This window comes from Mustela putorius, unplaced genomic scaffold (assembly GCF_011764305.1).
Source record: "Mustela putorius furo isolate JIRA1106 unplaced genomic scaffold, ASM1176430v1.1 tig00003850_pilon_pilon_pilon, whole genome shotgun sequence".
Classification (NCBI taxonomy): domain Eukaryota; kingdom Metazoa; phylum Chordata; class Mammalia; order Carnivora; family Mustelidae; genus Mustela; species Mustela putorius.
In genome coordinates, this window is record NW_025422002.1 from 2,280,451 (window position 1) to 2,299,481 (window position 19,031).

The 19,031-nt window shown below is 36.4% G+C and overlaps 1 protein-coding gene across 1 annotated transcript in view; it reads left to right on the forward strand.

Annotated features, from left to right (window-relative positions):
- The window catches only part of LOC101672552 (contactin-6), a 301,755-nt gene that overhangs the window by 265,720 nt on the left and 17,004 nt on the right, over positions 1 to 19,031 (forward strand). The window contains 8 exon segments of the mRNA XM_004738393.2: positions 3,936 to 4,111; positions 4,471 to 4,588; positions 5,392 to 5,550; positions 5,671 to 5,820; positions 8,698 to 8,768; positions 15,541 to 15,775; positions 15,874 to 15,989; positions 17,647 to 17,833. Coding sequence (XP_004738450.2) covers positions 3,936 to 4,111; positions 4,471 to 4,588; positions 5,392 to 5,550; positions 5,671 to 5,820; positions 8,698 to 8,768; positions 15,541 to 15,775; positions 15,874 to 15,989; positions 17,647 to 17,833 — 1,212 coding nt within the window.

Here is a 19,031-nt window from a genome sequence, read left to right on the forward strand (position 1 = left end):
CCTACTTTCAAGGCTTCCCATTTTCTGTCAGCAAAAAGAATAGGTTCCTTAACATGTCATCCAGGACTGGCTTCATTGGTGCGTGGCTCAGTGACACAGGACCCTGTGCTGAGAAATGCCCCATTTTGGCAGATCACCTTGATGGCACTGTCTTGAAGTTCTTAGTCCTCTTGTCTCTGAAGTTGTGCGGGACCGCGGAGCATGCTTTTGAGCAGAGGGGTATGCTGGGGGGTAGCACGTGCACCTGCTTATGGTGCAGCGCAGCAGCCCACGTGCAAACGGGCTCGGGCCCCTTCACCAAAAAGACAGCATCCACGCGCAGGAGTCTGTACCGTGTGCCAGGACCACGTACGTCGTGGCAGGAGTGCTGAGGCCCTGAGAAGGTGGGCCTCAGGACCTGGGCCCAGACTGGTGGCGCTGAAGGTCACAGCAGCCCAGAAGCTTCCGTGGCTTGCTGCAAGTGTCTCAGGAGAACAAGGGACTCAGAAAGTGACCAGTGCTGGGATCTAATGTGAAGGGGCCACTTGCCCAACTGTCCCCAGCGTCTGTGCTTGTGATCTCTGTGACGTGTGCAGAAATAGTAACTCTTCAACCTGAGCGCCAAGACAGGAACTGCCAGGGTTCAGGCAGTAAACTTTGTCAGTAAAGACATAAAATAAAAGCCTGCGCAGGAGCATCGCAATGAGGCACCACACAAAGTTATTCACATTCTTCAAAGAGTTTAGCGTACACGGTTTTTAAAATTTGTCCAGCATTGCATTGCGAATATCCAGAGGCTTAGAAACAGAAATTAAATTTAAAGATTTTTTTCCACTCAGTGCAAAAGAACACCATTTTTAGAAGAAGCTCCAGGTGGACCAATTATTAATGAGTGTTTCCTTGTAATTGAAGATAAGGCGATAGAATGCATAAATAGGCATTTTGGATTATATGCAAGTCATTAAGGCACTTTCAGTTTCTTGTAAGGCCTCAGAAGTTACAGAGTATGTCAGAAGAACATTGTAGTTCCATTGTTTAAATGTACTTTTAAAATTTAATTCAGACTTACACGAACTGGATTTGTATGAAGAGTTAAATCTTCTAGAAAAAAAATTGTTCTGTGTTATTACCAGCGCTAGATGTTCTAAAATTTGTATTTCAACATAACTTATCAGAACTGTATTCTAGTGTTGTCACATGCTATAAACTACTCTTTACTGTTCAGTAACAGTTATATCAGCAGAGAAAGATCCTTTGCAAAATCAAAAATTATTGAAAAATATTTGTGGTTTTACATTCCAACTGATGCCAGTTACATCAATTGAAAATGAAGTTGCTTAAAACAAATTCCAGTAAGTAAATTTACAGAAATGTGAGAAAAATCTTAGGGCAAGCAAGATAGAACTTTAATAAAGCATTATTTCATGTATTATATAAAACTGACACCAAAAATACATTTTTTGCAATTTGCAAGTTTATGCTGTGACTCATGTATCACCATTACTCTTTTACATTTTATAAGTTATGCCACATTTCTAAAGCAAGTTGCTTTATGTTTAATATCTTCAAGAGAACTTCTTTATTTTTTGACCAAAGTACCCCACATTTTCATTTCACATTGCGACCCACAGATTATGTAGCTGAGCCTAAAGATATCTCAGTTATGTCTTTTACTGTGACTATCACCCAGCTTCCGGTTTCCCATCTTCACTCTTGTGTTATACTCTAATAATAGGATTTCCAGCAAAACGACTGCTCTCCATCTACCATCCATGTTTCTTCTTCACACAGACCCTTTGTAAATGTGCCTACCTGTCACGGACATAGATATCATTCCCCCATCTGCCATCTTTGCCTAGCTAACTCCTATTTGCCTTTTATCCTCAGCCAAAGCAACTCTTTTGCAATAAACTGACCCCGCAGGGTCCCCCATTTTAATGGGGTCATTTACCTCTAATATATGACATTTATCACAGCTGTAACTACATATCCATTAATATGATTTGATTAGTGTCAGCTTCTCTCTTTAGACTTAAATCTCTGTGAAGGCAGGCACTGTATGATTTATATTTGATATTGTTGTTGTTTTTTTTTTTCCTCCTGACAGATGGCTGGAATTTGGTAGGTGCTCAGTAAAATACTAGTTTAATAAATGAATTAACTAGTGATGACATCTAAACATTAAAAATTATAATAAATATTTCTTATTCATGAATTCTTAGTCATTATTATTATACTACCAATGAGCTATGTATGCAGGGAATGATTTGTCTAACTTTGCTACTTTGTGGCGCCATAAATGGAAGGAGTTGCTGTCATTTTTAATGTTTGAAAATTACTTTAATTGCATGATCTAAAACTTTAAATCAGAGTGGTTTCGCACTAACACATCCAATTAGTCAACTCATCCTCCCATAAATGTAAATAAGACATTCGCAATACATTCTTTTTCCCAAAAACTACAAGAAGAAAAATATTTTTCTAGTTCTAAAAAGTGTTCTTGAAACCCTTACTCTAGGGGAGAGAAGTGAAGAGGGCTTGGAATTAGGAAAGGTTGTAGTCCATAAAAATCATTCTTCAAACTTTTCTCCAAAAATAATTAGAAAGTGTATATATCTCATAAAGAGCATTTTTAAATTATGCAAATGTAAAAAATGAATAAATTACGCAAGCATAAAGATATACCTGATGTTGGTTGAGTTCAATTTTCTGCATTATATGCAGAAATATAAAATGTGCTTTTATTTTTCCATGCCTCTTTTTATCAATATGTACCTTAAAACTCAAGATTATTAATTTCTACAGGGTTCAACTTTATCTCACAAATGATCTTTAGAGAAAGAGATTCTCCAGGTTCTTATTTCACAGTTTTGAAACGTCTTTATGTACAGTATTTTTTCAGTATAATTTGCCTAAACTTCTAATTCTTAAATGTAAATTCCTTAAAATGTATTTTATTTTAGTAAAATAGTGCCTATCTGAATCCAAACATATGCCCAGGGCTTCTTTGTGTTTACTGATTTTCCCCTTTCAGTCAATTATAAACCTTCTAAAATAGAAAACTATTCATTTTGTTATGAGAAAATACATATATATTCATATATATAGAGAGAGAGAGGGAGGGAGGGAGAGAGAAAGAGAGAGAGAGAGAGAGAGAAATAGGATCTATTGCTATGAGTCTCTTTTAATCAGAGAAATATAGGACTCTCGAGTCCAACTAGAACACTTTTGGAAATGACCTTTGAAACTCTGGTCAGTGAAATGCTAGGATTTATGGAACAGTAGTTGACACTATGACTAATATTTCTAATGGGAAGTATTTTATGATATATGTAGAATTCTAGCCTTGGAAAATCTGGGTAAGAGAGGAGCAACATACATCTTTCTCCTTCACATTGTGTCTTTAGATAAAACAGAAAATTATTATCAGAGCTATGTCAGATATGGGATAGATATTATATTCACACCAGCAAATATATACTTGTGATTATAAATCTCTATATAAAATATTGTATTTAAGATCTTAATGGAATTATTTTTCTCACAGTATACAAAATTAACACAGACTAGAGCTGCAACCAGTGTCTGGATTGTAATGTTGCACCTAGAACTTCAGAATAAAAAAAAAAAAAAAAAAAAAAAAAAACAATAAAAACTGTGTGGTGCATTTTTCATGTATGGAATACTATCTTTTGAAGTCCACAGTTTTCTATCAACTATTTATTTTTATATAAAATATGAGTAAAACTGTCCTTTTATTACAAGTAATAAGCTATACTGATTACTGCAGACATATTTGAAAAAGGGGGAATAGAATTATTCATATGGAATATAGGAGAACTACAAGTTATATTTATATAATTTCAAGCAATTGCAAAGGCATGTAAAATATGTATTTTGCTGCCATATGTCATATTTCAAAAGTTTTTTCTAATAATAATATTTTTTCTCAACAGAGAGGACTGTTATTACCATTCCACCTTCCAAAATGGACGTTACAGTTGGAGAGAGTATAGTCCTACCATGCCAGGTGTCCCATGACCCATCCATTGAAGTTGTATTTATATGGTCTTTCAATGGAGATGTCATAGACTTAAAAAAGGGAGTGACTCATTTTGAAAGGATTGGAGGAGTAAGTTGATGAAATTTTCAAGTACTTACTAAGATAAATCAAGTTTTTCACATGAATCAACATCTTTCTTAAATATTCTCCTCATATTTATTTGCATGGATAACCACTGTCTGTTTCTGAAGCTGCATCTGTTTTTGTTTTATTTTGTTTACTGTATTTCATACAAATGCTTGTGTTCTAGATGCAATTATAATAGAGGGGATAGAGAAAGGGATCATATATGAGGGATCATACAATGATACTAGTATATCTCCTAATTTCAGAGTTGTCTCATATTTAATATTTATCCAGCTGTAAAAAAAAATGGGACCTGCTGGGAATTATTGTGTTTTTATCCCCCTTTCATCTTCTATCTGCAGGAATCTGTTGGGGATTTGATGATAAGGAATATTCAATTAAATCATTCAGGAAAATACCTATGCACGGTAAAAACAACTCTAGAAAGTTTATCTGCTGTAGCTGATATCATTGTTAGAGGTGAGCATAACAGTGAAAATAAATGAGCCATTATTTATTCAATCCAGAAATGTTAATAAATAAGTGGTAAATCTTTGAATAACCAACCACATCATGATAAAGAAGTGAGATAAAAATATAGATTTTTTTTTTATTTTCTAAACTTTAAGACTCCAGGGCATATGTAGTATGGATATGGATAGTGAATTGAGTAGATTTTGTGTATTTATAAGGAAAGGTCAGACTCATTGTGCAGTGTCAGTCCCTAAAAATTAGGCATGCCTTCTATTTATAATAAACCATATTCATCAGAATAGGGTCAAAGTCATATATTCCTATAGGTCTCCATATAAACTGCATTTACTTTAGTTACCTTTTGAAAAAGGAACATATTAAAGTTGTTTTCAGTTTTTGAGGATAGCTCCGTGATGGATGATAATCAACAATTCCATGATTGGAATTTTCTTTCTCTTTTTTTTTTTTTTTAAGAGTTAGTGGGGAGGGAGAGAATCTTAAGCAGGCTCCATGCCTAGTGCAGAGCCCAATGCAAGACTCAGTCTCACAACCCTGAAATCATGACCTGAGCTGAAATCAAGAGTTGGTCGCTTAACTGACTGAATTTTCTAATCTTCAAAGGAAGATTTCTAAATTAGTCTCTCCTCATGTAAACTGAATTAATAAAAGTTTTATCTCAAATAATTTGCTAAAAGTACATTATGTTCAATATTTTATTTTTTAAGTATACCAGTAAGAATGAACTGCCCCATCTCAAATCAATGAATTTATAATTTTCAATATAGTTATCATCAAACATATTTTTCAAGGTCCACCAGGTCCCCCCGAGGATGTAAGAGTGGAACACATTTCCAGTACTACTTCTCAACTAAGCTGGAGACCAGGCTCAGATAATAATAGTCCCATTCAAATATTTACTGTACAGGCTCGGACACCATTTTCTGTGGGTTGGCAGGCTGTTTCAACTGGTAAGTGACACCAATGTTTTCAGGTGTTTTTTCTAAAACAGATGTTCGATATTGATTGATTGATTGATTGATGTTAAGTAGTGCCAGTTTTGATGCCTTAAGTACCCTCCTCTTTTTTAGTTCCAGAAATTCTCAGTGGCAAGACATACAATGCAACAGTGGTTGGTTTGAGTCCTTGGGTGGAATATGAATTTCGCGTCGTTGCTGGGAACAGCATTGGGATTGGAGAACCAAGTAAAGCATCAGAACTGTTAAGAACCAAAGCATCGGGTAAGATATTAGTGTCTTCTAAAACACGTGGAAGATCCTTTATGGTATCATTCTTAAAGCATACAAGTAAGAAGTATTTTTATGGGTCTTATAGTATTTTGGGTCCCAAGTCAGAGGCAGGAAACCAGCAGCTTTCATTTTCACATTTTTATGTACCCAAAGTAGGGAGTATTTTCTCCTCAATATAAGTTCAATAAGAGATGATTATAGCTAAGCAGGCATGTCAAAAATAAGAGTTTTTCAGAAGTTGTCCTCTCATCTCATCAATTTTCTAGCCAAACTCCAACAGAGAATCTGTAGATTTCTACATGCAAATGAGTTACTGCTTGTTTTATTAAATGTTGTAGCCAAGAATTAATTGAGACTCTGTAGGTGCAATCAGCCACATATTTCCATCTATTTCTCAACTCTGACCTAGTTGCAGCTTCATTGAGCAATAGTATAAATTCTTTCCCATGCAAATGAGGTAAATCCTAAGCTCATTTAACAGAAGCACTAATTGAGCATCAGTTGGTTCACTGAACAGCAAAATACAAGTGGAACCTGGCTCAGAAATCACCCCTTCTTAAGCTTTATTCAGTGGATCCTCTTTGTTCTTCTCTTAAACTTTGCATCCAGGGTAACATTTGATCTGCTTGCTACATGCAGCTACAAAGTTCACCTTCCTATTCAGTCATATAAATGAGGGATTGCTCTGTTGTCTCTGGTTTAGCTTAACAAGCACAAAGTACGTCAATTAAGTGCACAACTGTCAGATACCATTAAGTCTCTTTTCAAATTAAAGATAATGTAAGTATTTTCATTATAGGATTGGGACTGAAAAACAAAATATTTTACTGTAAGATCTTAAATGAGATCATCCTAGAACTTTAGAGCTGAGAGGAGAGTCCTTTATTTTACAGAAGAGGAGAAGGAGGACCAGGATCTTAGCTGATTGTTTTGGACAGAGTCAGGATTTGAGCTCAGACCTTCAGACTTGGGCACCAGCATTCTCCGTAACCAGGGGTCTTAGCCTAGACGAGAAAGAGATTGGCATAAAGAAATGTATAAATATAGAAAGTCCCAGACCTTACCATAAACTGGCTGGAGGAGAATCTCTGTGGTGTGGCCTATGAATCACTGTTACCTTGAGTTTTAGGCTTTTTTTTTTTTTTTTTTTTACCGCTGATTGATATCATGGTAGCTTTGGGCAGGGTTGACTCTAACTGTAAAGTTTTACAGTAAAGAGTGTGTACTGCCTTCTATTAACCACTAACATTCTTGTTTCAGTAGCATGATGAGACCTGGTGTTCATAATAATTATCCCAAGTTTCCTAATCATGCCGGTGTGTCCTTTTTCCCCCCTGTAGCTTCTTCTCGATATGTTTTAGGTTTAGTATGTTTCATTTGAAAAAGAAATTTAAAAAAAAAAAGGAATTTTGTTGTCCAGACCTTTGGAAGCTTTGTAGAGAGTGAATAAAAGTCTAATTTAAAATAATTTCTTTATGTATCTACACTCTTTAATGGTCCTAAAAAAGTGTCGCTCTAAGTTGCCAAGTACCAGAAATCCTGCAGCTGTAGAACCCACATGGATTTATGTGTTTTTGGCCAAAGGCCATGGAAGACTTAAAAAATGGGGTGTAGGTACAAGGCAGTCTTTTAAATTCATTGTGAAGATCAAAGCAGATAAAGGGAAAATTTGAATATGAAAACGGGTAATGTCTGATAGGTGCTATTATTAAGAAGAACAATTAGACTCATATCACTATGTTGTTTATAAAGTTGAACATCTGTGTCAAATGGCAATAATTAAAGTAAGTTTTCTAAATTTGTCTGACTGGTCTCCACAGTGGGAGAAATTTTTGAAATGGACAATAAAATATTATGTATTATAATTCCTGTCTATCAGTCAGCAAACATACCCGGGCACTTCCACCCCCCACCTCTGGATCTTGATCAAAAATGGCCAAATCTAGGTAGTTATGTGTAAATTCAATCTTTAAAAAATATATCATGCAGATATATTCATTATCACAGATTTAAGATGCATCTGCCATTATTTCATGAAAAGGATTACATTTCAGTACTTCCACATATATAAAGTCCCATTCTGATTTTATACTACAAGATCAACACATACTTTCATCAGTTTTGTAATTGACCTCAAATTACCCATTATTTGTCATATCAGTCCTCTTAACAGTATATTTGAAGGGCATAATTGTTTTCTAATTCATAAAAATGATCAGTGTCTGGAACATTCTTAGAGTCATGGAGTTAAACAGAAAAAATCACCTCTGTTACATCCCTGACAGGGGTCCATCTTCTTAGCTGGCAAGTGAAAGGTTAGAGGAAAAGTCCTTCCTGTTCAATACTGAGAGAATGTGAGATTCAAACACAGAGTTATAATAACAAGAATTTATATACTTACATATTTTTAAAGTGCATTTTTAAATGTTAAATTCTCTTGATGACTAAAAATAAAAAAGAAAACTCATTTTAGTTTGTTTATTAAAAAAAGAATTAATTAATAGACTGCCTCGGTAACTTGTTTACAGCACAACTGTATAATTAGGCACTAAATCAGCAATGTCACTGTTACCATCTGAATGGAACATCATTTTGCCAATTAGTAGATGATGCATAATAATGTCAAATACACGATGTTACTCGATTTTTAATTAATTTTGGAGCCAGGGTGCTCATGTATCAAACACAACTGTGTCCTCTCTCTGAGAAATTTGGATATGTGTAAACATAATTTATGTTCATTAAAAATGCAAGACTCTCACAATGTGCAGCATGAGATTTTGAAAGGTGAAATCTAAAAACAAAATTTTTCCTGATGAAGATGTACTTTAATAATTGCCATCCCACATTTCTCTTGGTTGCTTTCAGTCCCTGTTGTGGCACCAACAAACATCAATGGAGGTGGAGGAAGTCGGTCGGAACTCGTCATTACGTGGGAGGTAATTTTCTGTCCAACTGAGTTATTTTGAAAGAAAAAGATCTAGTTGGCCAGGAAGAATACTGAAAAACAAAAAGATTTATTTGATCACTACTGAGATTATATAAAAATACATGGTAAGAAAGACTCCTGATGATGAAATTACTTAGAGGAGGTATTAGAAACTTTTATTTCTAGTAATGTGAGAGAGTATAACTAACTCAACACAATTCTCTCCCAAATTTAAAAAAACAGCTTCATGGTCTATTGAAGGTTTATCAGTAGCATTTCAACTGTCAATTGATGGACCAGACATTTTTGTATTTATTACCTCTAGAACTATTTTCTTGCACATGAGTTAGCCTCAGTAGAGTGCAGGTGGAAACAATTCTTTTCCTATCACTATTCTTTAAACACTTCCCTGAATCCAGACAAAAACTTGGGCAGGTGGCATAGCTTTTATGGTTCTTATTCTTACAAATTAACATATAGGCCCATCTTTATACCGATTAAAAAATTTAGTCTTCTTTATTATCATAAACTTTAGACTTTTCTCCAACCTAATGTTTCTCGTTTCCAGTAGCTTGGTCTTGCCTCAGTCTAAGGATTCCACATTTTGAGAGGGAACGTGTAGTCAGTTCTCTATCTGGTCTTCATTCTGAATTTTCCTTCCCTACTCCCTATGGTACCTCTTGCTCCTCCAGAGTTGTGGTGGGTTTGGACTGAGAGAGGAGCACGAGTACTGAACAGGTTCTGATTGCTAGTACATTTGTAATTTGACTTTGGTGTACTCTACAAGTGGCAAATGGCCAGACACTGTTTTTTTTTTTTTTTTTATTATTAAGTTTTCAATTTTGATTCCAGTCGAGTTAATGTACATGTTATATTAGTTGAAGCTGTATAGTGTCGTGACCCAGCAATTTAGGCATTACTTAGCGCTCATCATGCTAAGTGTGCTCTTTAATCCCCATCACCTGATTCACCCATCCCCAAATCCACTTCCTTTCTAGTAACCATCAGATGCTGTCATTTTATAGGGTAGTTGTTTTTTGTTTGGTTTTGTGTTTTGGTTGGGGGATAGGCATCCAAGAGATCCCTCGCTAGGGACTTCTAGTTACAATTCCTTGATGCAAGCCCAACTGGCTGCTAAAATGTCTCCTTAGTTCCTGGAGTCTTGTGGACAATGTCCAGTCCCTTCTGGTGGAGGTTGTCTTTTTCTTCTAGATGGTCTTTGCGGATAAAGTTCCTTTCAAGCTACTCATGGACAGGCCTCTTGCATGGGATCCACATTTATCGTCAGCAAACATACTTTTGTTCCCATGTTCAGTGGGAATATAGTGCATACCTGCTTAGCCTCTCTCTTCACTCTGCGACCATGTGTTGTCCAGATCTCTCTCTCCTTTAGAAGTATTAGGCATTGTCATTTAAAAGGACCTATCTGTCCCAAATTCCAGAGAGCACATACCAAGTAGTTCTTTGTGAGGCCTCTTCACTGGTTAGGCAGAGGACTCTCGTGGCCCCATTACTTTCCCTTGGTAGAGGGAGGTGCACAGCTTTTTCCACAACTCTCGCAAAAGAAATATTTTCCTACCCTTCTCTCCCTAAAAAACAAACACTCCTTTGATAGACCATTGTCATAGAGGAGAGGCTAAATTTTGCCTATAAATGGTTTGATGTCTCTCTTTGGAATGCATATCATGTCATACCCTTGTTGTCAGCTTTGAGCTCCAGCCTTAACTGATAAAAGAGCCCTGCCCTGTTTCATTGCCTGGGTTCATGTTTTTGACATCTTGATAATAACTTTCATACTGCCAAAACATCCACTTCCTCGGACATTTTAATGTTATACCAAGAGCATGATGGCCATGGGTGTTTTAATTAAAAATCATCCCAGCTGACATGTACAAAGGGAGTTCTCATTGGGAGGCAGGGTGATTTTATTCCTCGGTAGACATTTTACAATATCTGAGGACATGTTTGATTGTCACAACTGAGTTGGAAGAGAGTTGTGTTTGTTCAGAGGCCAGCAATGCTGCTAAACGTCCTATAATGCACAGGACAGCCCCTACCACAAGGAATTATCTGGCCCAAAATGTCAATAGTGCTGAGGTTTAGAAACACTGTTGTTGAGTAAGAGTACTTCATTGTATCTGTAAATGATTTTGCAGTAGTAAAAGGTCCATTTTATTCCTTACAAAATTCCATTAAAGATGGAGAGAGAAAGAGTGGTAGTGGTAGTAACCTCTTTTTATCTGTGAGTAAACTCAGGCACAGAGATGCTGTTTTCTCAAGGTTGTAAATGACAGGGCCGGAAACCAGGCGTAGCTACTCTAAAAGTCGTCCTTTCTTCTGGATATCTAGTTTCACATAGACATTCCAAGCCCAGCACAGTGCCTGGAATGTGGCATGGCCATGGGAGTACCTGTTGGATGGGTGGGTGGTACTGAGAGAGAAAAACTCTCAGAGGCCTGCGGCAGAGGAGACTACACTCACGGAGTACTTACAGAGTTTCTGAGCTGTGCTGGGCATTTCATGTCACTTAGTCCTCACAGCAATGCTAGGAGGTGGGTAATGTCACTTTCAGGTTTAGAACTGTGACATTGCGGGGGTGCTGCTTGGTGACTTAGTCCATTAAGCATCCACCTCTTGATTTCAGCTCAGGTCATAATCTCAGGGTTGTGGGATCAAGCCCATCCACCCCCCCAATAGGATTCCATGCTCAGCGTGAGCTTGCTTGAGATTCCCTCTTCCTCTCCCTCCCCCTCTCTGTCCCTGTTCCCACTCTCTGCTCTCTAAAATAAATAAATCTTAAAAAAAGATTTGGGTGATGGGCAGTGGAGCATTTGAACACAGGGCTCTCACTCCATACTCTTTTACTTTGTCCTAAATTTGAATTTCACTTATCCCTACATGATGTCATGGTTTAGGGTGGACGAGTCCCTATAGATCTGCCTTAGGCAGTAGGTTAATCAATTATTCCTGTCCTCCAAACACATTTCCCACAAAACCAATGACTCCCACATAAGCCTACAAGAGGTTTTCTTTAGTATAATGGTAAGTAGGTTATTAGTTTATTTATTTCAAAGGCCAAGTAAGCATTTCATCATAGTATGTAGGGAATTTTGCTTGATATCATGCACTATTTTTTCTCCTCTAAGGTCAGAAATTACTAAAGGTTAGTAAATAATTGTTTTTGCATGTTCAGTATGTGAGAGGAATGGGAAATCCTGTGTCTACTATTCTTAAAGAGAGGATGTGAGTTATATATATATATATATATATATATATATATACATATATACACACACACACACATACGTGTACATATATGTAATATGTATATTTCCATGATTTATAATGTCCTTTTTTTAAAGCAGGTTTCATCAAACTATTACCCGTGGGCCAAACCCGGCCTGCTCCCTGTTTTCATACACAGATTCCCCTACGGCCACACCCATCCTCTCAGGTGTACAGTGCTGCTGCTTTCATGCTGTTGCAAGAGACCATATGTCTCTCCGTTGTTTAAAATAGTTACTATCTCGCCTTCTACAGAAAACATTTGTTAGTCTGTTTAAAAAAAAAAAAATTTAATCCAAGTCATTTGCTCTGTGTGTTTTTTCTTGGAGTATCAGATACATAGATAGATACTTGCAGAAATTACATTAATGGATGCAGTTTCCCATGTATCGCTTACATTTGGCATCACATACATGCAGCTACTGAGCCAAATCCTTCTGATGCCCAAACTTTTTTTTAAGGAATAGGTTATATATATTTAGAAGGCGACGCATACATTAGTTCAAGCCACCAGAAGGCATTCAGGAACTCTTTCAGTTCACGGAAGAGGAGCTACTCTGTTCCAAGCAGTGGGGGTCCAAAAATACATTTTATAGAAAGGTCTGCATGTTCAGAGGCCAAGAGGACAAGATAGTCTTAATCCAGCTTGGAAGAAGGTCAGGGACAGTACCACCCTAGCTTCTCAGAACTAGGTTTTGAAAAAGAAACCGGATGTGGAGAGACCATTCCAGGACCGAGTCACCCCTGTTGTAGATAAGATCGTACCTGACGGGCTTTCAAAACTAATGCACAACTAATGCCCATTTTAAATTCAGTGAGAATCTACCATTACGCTTTATAGGTGACAACTTCACGGGGCATCCCAGGTTACTGCTCATGTAAATACACCATGGTATAATCTGCCTGAAATAAATATCCTCCTTGTGTTTTCTCCAGTGCCAAAGTAATGCATATTTTGTGTTTGTTTGTTTGATTTGGTTTGTTTCCGAATGTAGTAAATGCCAATTCCTTTTTAAGGATATCTTTATTCACATCTTATCATAATTTATATTCCCAGGTCCTCTCAAGTTTGAGATACTTGTGGTGACTATGTCGTATAAAATATGACGATAAGGTTAGGAATAATAGGATAAAATACTGTGGAGGAAGAGATAAACACCTATAGTGGGAGTTAATATATATGTATTTTGTAAAGTGTCTGTCAGGGAAAGTATTCAGGCTTCTGGGCCACATGTTCTTTCAGAACATCCAGCCTTGCCATTGTCATCTAAAGCACCCACATACTGTAGATAAAGGGACAGTTGTGACTATGTTATTTCCAAATCTAGGCTGCAGACAAGATTTGGCTCTTAGGTCATGGTTTGCTGCCCTTGGTCTAAACCAAAGATTCGGTTCTTAATCTTTACCAACTTAATAGATTTTACTACCAGAAGAATTTCTGAATTTCTTTTTTCTACTAAACACTTTCTTTGCTTAAAGAGGGAGACTTTCATCCTGACCATCTTAAACAGCTATATATATATTTTCCATCATCTTCCCCTCTGCGCATATGGGAAGAAAAAATGAAGACCCTAAGTAAGTTTCTTCCCCTCTTCCCTTTCTAAACTGTGTATGTCGGATTCGGGTCTTTCATGAGGGAACATTGTGAGAAACGCTAGTTTTACTTGACTATCAAAAACTAAAGTCCTTCAACTTTCTCAGATGAGCCAAACATCTTGATTTAATCTGGGAGCAGAGAAGCATCAAAAACAGATCAAATGCTCTAGCAAGTAGCTTAAGTTCTCATAAATCTCTTCGATTCCACTAAAAATTAACAGTTTTAACTCTGATCTTCCCGTGAAAGTGCTAATACAAGGGAACATCCTCTTTCCCCAGACTTCAGGACCTATATTTTTCTTCCTCTTTTCACTTTCTGTATTTGTTGGACTGTTCCACATGGCCAGAAACAGAGACCCGCTCAGGTCATCTCAGTTAATGGGGATTTATTTTAAAGCTATGTGGGAGGTAATGAGGATGAAAAGAAGTCTCAATAACCAGGCAGGCAGGTCAAATGAAGAAATGGAACATCGTTCATCATTGTCTAGAGCACGGTGGCTCTGGTTTGCTGCCAGCCGCTCTGGTCATCCAGCTCCTGCTCCAGTAGTCCCTCATGCTTGCACCTAGTTCTACCTGTTTCCTTTTCTTATGACTTCCTACTTCACTAACAGCTCCATTCTGTCTCTTTACGTGAGTTATGGCTTCCATTTTCTCTTGGCTTTTGCTGCCTCATTGTCCCTCCCGTATTCACTGTACGTTTTCTCTTTACTGCTTACTCTAAGTTTATGTTGCCCCCACCTGTGTTTCATATTCAAACTCTGTAGGGGAGAGGAATTGATGGGGTCTGTCAGCCACTCTAGAACATGAAGATTTGGCACCAGGACACCATCCAGACAGTGATTAAGATAGGACCATTGATTCTGGTGCCCATTGCTGGGTAAGCAGATGTGGTCCAAGTCTCAGGATAATTTGGTACAATGAATGGATATGTATGGGTAAAGGAAGACCTCAGAAAAGGAGCTGTAGGTAGGTGGGACACAAGCATTAATGTCCTATCAGGTATGCCTTTATTAGTCTATCAAAATTTTTTAAAAAGGAAAGAAAAGAAAGATATTTCTCTTTAAGAAAACCTAAATTTTTAGTTTTTTGAATACAACTTTCTTGTAAACAGGTGGAATATTTGTCTAAATTCAAGCAGAAATTCATTTTTGTATATATTTATTTTATGTGATTATTTATAATATGTTATATCTGTAGAGTTCTGAGGACCTTATATCGATTTTTGTTTTGTAATTTTAAAAATAATAAGTTAGGTTTTAAATGAAACTTACAGAATTTGGTCTCTGTGGGAATAAACAAAGTTTTTGTTTTGTTTTTTAAAAAATGTTAGGAAAAGTGCACACTGATATTACTACTAAAATATGTGTATTAAAAATTACTGAGAGGTCTTTTATCCTTTCGTGTTTGAGAAATATTCTATATTTCTTAAAGCAAATATTATTATATAACAGTTATATTATCTATGTCTTATAAGAATTTGTTGAAAATTTCATGAAAAGAAAACATAGCTAGCCTTGAGATAGTTAATAAGTTAATTTTGTGCTGAGTTAAAAATTCATATCCAAATTATGTTTTAACTTATAAAATATTGCAATCTTCTAAACCACCTTTATTACATTTTATTATTGCAACTTAATGAATAATCATGGAGATACTAGCATGTAAAACCTGTTTTACATTTCCATTTAAATTTTTCATTTATTTATCTGAATATCTTTAATTGGGATCATTTTCCTAATTGTCAGTCCAAATAAAAGTATTATTGTTTTTTCAATGTTTCATTAAACAGGGTTAATATCCGTGTTTGTCTATTGAAAGAAATGCCAAATAATCAATAAAAATTATAATAGCTCTATAAAATATTTTTGTAAATACTCAGTAATTGATCACTTCTGCCCAAGTCAATTCCAGAAGAACTACAGAATGGAGAGGAATTTGGGTACATCATCATGTTGCGGCCCGTTGGCTCAACAGCCTGGACCAAGGAAAGAGTACCGTCTGTAGAATCATCAAGGTTTGTTTATAGAAATGAAAGCATCACCCCCCTCTCTCCCTTTGAAGTCAAAGTGGGTGTATATAATAATGAAGGAGAAGGATCTCTGAGTACTGTGTCCATTGTCTACTCTGGGGAAGATGGTAAGTTGTGGTTAGCCATGGAATGGTCATACTTGGGCATGTATGCATATTTTGCATTGATTTCCATGAAGATGATTTTGTCTTTTTTTAAATGATAGAACCTCAACTGGCCCCAAGGGGAACTTCTGTCCAGAGTTTTTCTGCTTCGGAAATGGAGGTGTCATGGAATGCTATTGCCTGGAATAGAAACACTGGAAGAGTGTTGGGCTATGAGGTAGTCCACATTAATTTCACTTTTCCTTGTAAATATGCCAGCTAACCACAGAGCAGTTCTTGTTAAGCAGCCTATACTACCAACCTAGTTCTTAGCATATAACATTGTATGTCTATAGCTATCAAGGGAAGTGAGCAGCGGGGATCTTTCTAGATGATCTCAGGCAAGCAAATTAGCAAATGGTAGCCATTTTTAAGGTGACCGAGTAGTTATCTTATTTATTTATTCAAATCACCATCATATTTGTTTCTTGGGGAATAATAAATGTCTAATCCTCAATGATCTTAAGCCATAGGAGAATTTTACTGGGAAAGCTGTCTTTGAATTGGAGCATGACTTGAATAGATACAGTCATCTTGGAAAGGGCAGTTAAGTGATAAGAAAAAAACCCCAGATTCTCCTTACTCTGTCTTTTTTAGTCTGTATAGCATACAGTAAATCACATTTATGGGCCTTAACTCTCACAGTCAAGCGATGAGACTTATCAATTACTTATTACTCTTTAACTTGCAAATCCAGTGGCTCCCCAAATGGATAATACATTTATTTTCTTTTGGAGTTAAAATAAATGTACAATTCTAAACTTTTTAAATTTTACTTTGTACATTTTTTGTTGTTGTTATTGTTTTTAATGCAACTTCTCATCCAAAAAGAAAGTAAAAGAAAAAGGAAGGAAAGAAGGAAGAAAGAATGGAAGAGAGGGAGGAAGGGGAAAGGAAAAAAAAAAAAAAGAAAGTTCTGTTCATATGATAAGTCTCTCTTCCTACTGTAATCCTGAAATGCCTTACCTCTTATTTGAATCCTATTTATTTCTGGAACCTCATCTCTAGTCTCCTCTTTTCTTTGAACCCTTCTCTAATCACTCCCTGATGTTGTCATTCCTCATGTTCCCTGAGCATTTTTTTCCCCCAGTATCACGTCTTTGGAATGCATCCTCTGCTTTTTGTTCACCTATATATTCTAACCTCTTAACTAGATTGTAAGGGAATCCTGTCTAGCAAGCTTTATTCTCTTTTGTCTTTTTCTATGTGCCTAAGTCAGTACTAATGTATAGAAAGAGCTTGATATAAGTTGAATTATTAATTAACCTGTCATTTAAACAACTCTAGAGGAAATGTCAAGGGTAAAACATCATAACTAAAGTCCTTCATTGAAGGTATGAATCTTCTTTTAGTCCAAGTTATTATATACCTTTTGTTAAAGCTGATAACCTTTAGATAGCTCATGAAATACTTTCTTTTGGTACTCCTTTTTTTCTTTAAAGATTTTATTTATTCATTTTATTTGCAGGGGGAGGGGCAAAGGGAGAGGGACAGAGAAAATCCCAAGCACTGAGCACAAAGCCCAATGTAGGGTTTGGTCTCATGACCCCAAGTTCATGACCCAAGCCAAAATAAAATGTCTGGCACTTAACTGACTGAGCCACCCAGGTGCCCCACTTTATTTTGGTTTTCTAAAAAAAAAAACTCTAGATTTTCTAATTTCTATTGTGAATTTGTATTTTTAAATTAGAACTTTGGTTATTTTGCTGTTGTTTTTATAAGCATATAGTTAAAAAATATTCTTCTATTTATGTTCCTGTTTCTTCCCATAACCTATCTTGGTTAATAGTTGCTGAGAAATAATGAATTATTTGTTTTTTGTTTCTAATGATCAGGTGTTATACTGGACAGATGACTCCAAAGAATCCATAATTGGGAAAATTAGAGTCAATGGGAATGTCACAACCAAAAACATCACAGGGCTAAAAGCCAATACCATCTACTTTGCTTCTGTGAGAGCTTATAACACTGCTGGAACAGGGCCCTCAAGCCCCCCAGTCAATGTTACTACCAAAAAGTCTCGTAAGTATTCATCCCACAACAAGGACTAATACTCATCTATAAATAGAAACATATTTGCTCAATCTCCATTTCATTCCTCCCACCTCATCATCTTAGTGTTTGGCTAGTTTGTCTTTTAAATACTGCCAATTGTTGAAACTTTCTGGTAACAATTAAAAGAAACCATTTTGATGTTTTTGAAATTCTGAAAGAGAAAATATTCTGCATATATAGATTAAAGATAGAAGAGTGTAATGTTTAAAAGCATGGGTTCTGATGCCCTCCCCCAACCTGAGTTCAAAACCTGATCTCTCATCCTTGGATTGTTGGGTGGTTATTTAAACTTTCAGTGTCTTGATATCCTCACCTGGAAAATGAGAGAAAAATCGTACCTATTTTCTCACAGGTCTCTCTTCAAGAATGAAAGATATAAAGTATCTAAAACATCCTTTAGAACATGCTAAGTATTAGACTGTACTCTGAGGTGATCCTAGCACTGCCAGATGTCTAGATCTTTCTTTATAGGGTAGCTTATTACTGTAGTGTACTTCGAAGTCCCTCACATTTAAGAATTAACTATTCTGCTTCTCTTTAACTCCCTTAATAATCAGCCAGCTGTCTTTTACATAGGCAAAGCCTACTGAATAAAGGATGAATAGTGGATTGTTGCTGTGTTTGTCCTATGAGTGAGTCTGGCATCAGACAAGTATTCTATAATATGAAGCACAGTGATCAAACATGATGTAGTAATAGCTGCCATGTGTATATTTATGATTATATATTTGTATATTTCTTACATCTTGTAGATGAACATAAATTATTGTGTTCACAGGCTTTTAAAGAAGAGAAAATTTTTTTTAAGATTTTATTTATTTATTCAACAGACAGAGATGACAAGTAAGCAGAGAAGCAGGCAGAGAGAGAGGGGGAACAGGCTCCCTGCTGAGCAGAGAGCCCAATGCAGGGCTCGATCCCAGGACCCTGGGGTCATGACCTGAGCCGAAGGCAGAGGCTTTAACACACTGAGCCCCCCAGGTGCCCCATGTTCATAGGCTTTTAAAAACACATTCTTTGGTCTCTGAACCATGATAAAAAAGAGGATTCAAATATAGTTGCTGAATTTTGAGGAAGACTAAATGGTCACACAGGAGTAATATATCTTGCTTTTAAATGCAGTATTCTTTTCTCTCTTATGTATTGAAAAAGAATAGGAGGTGGA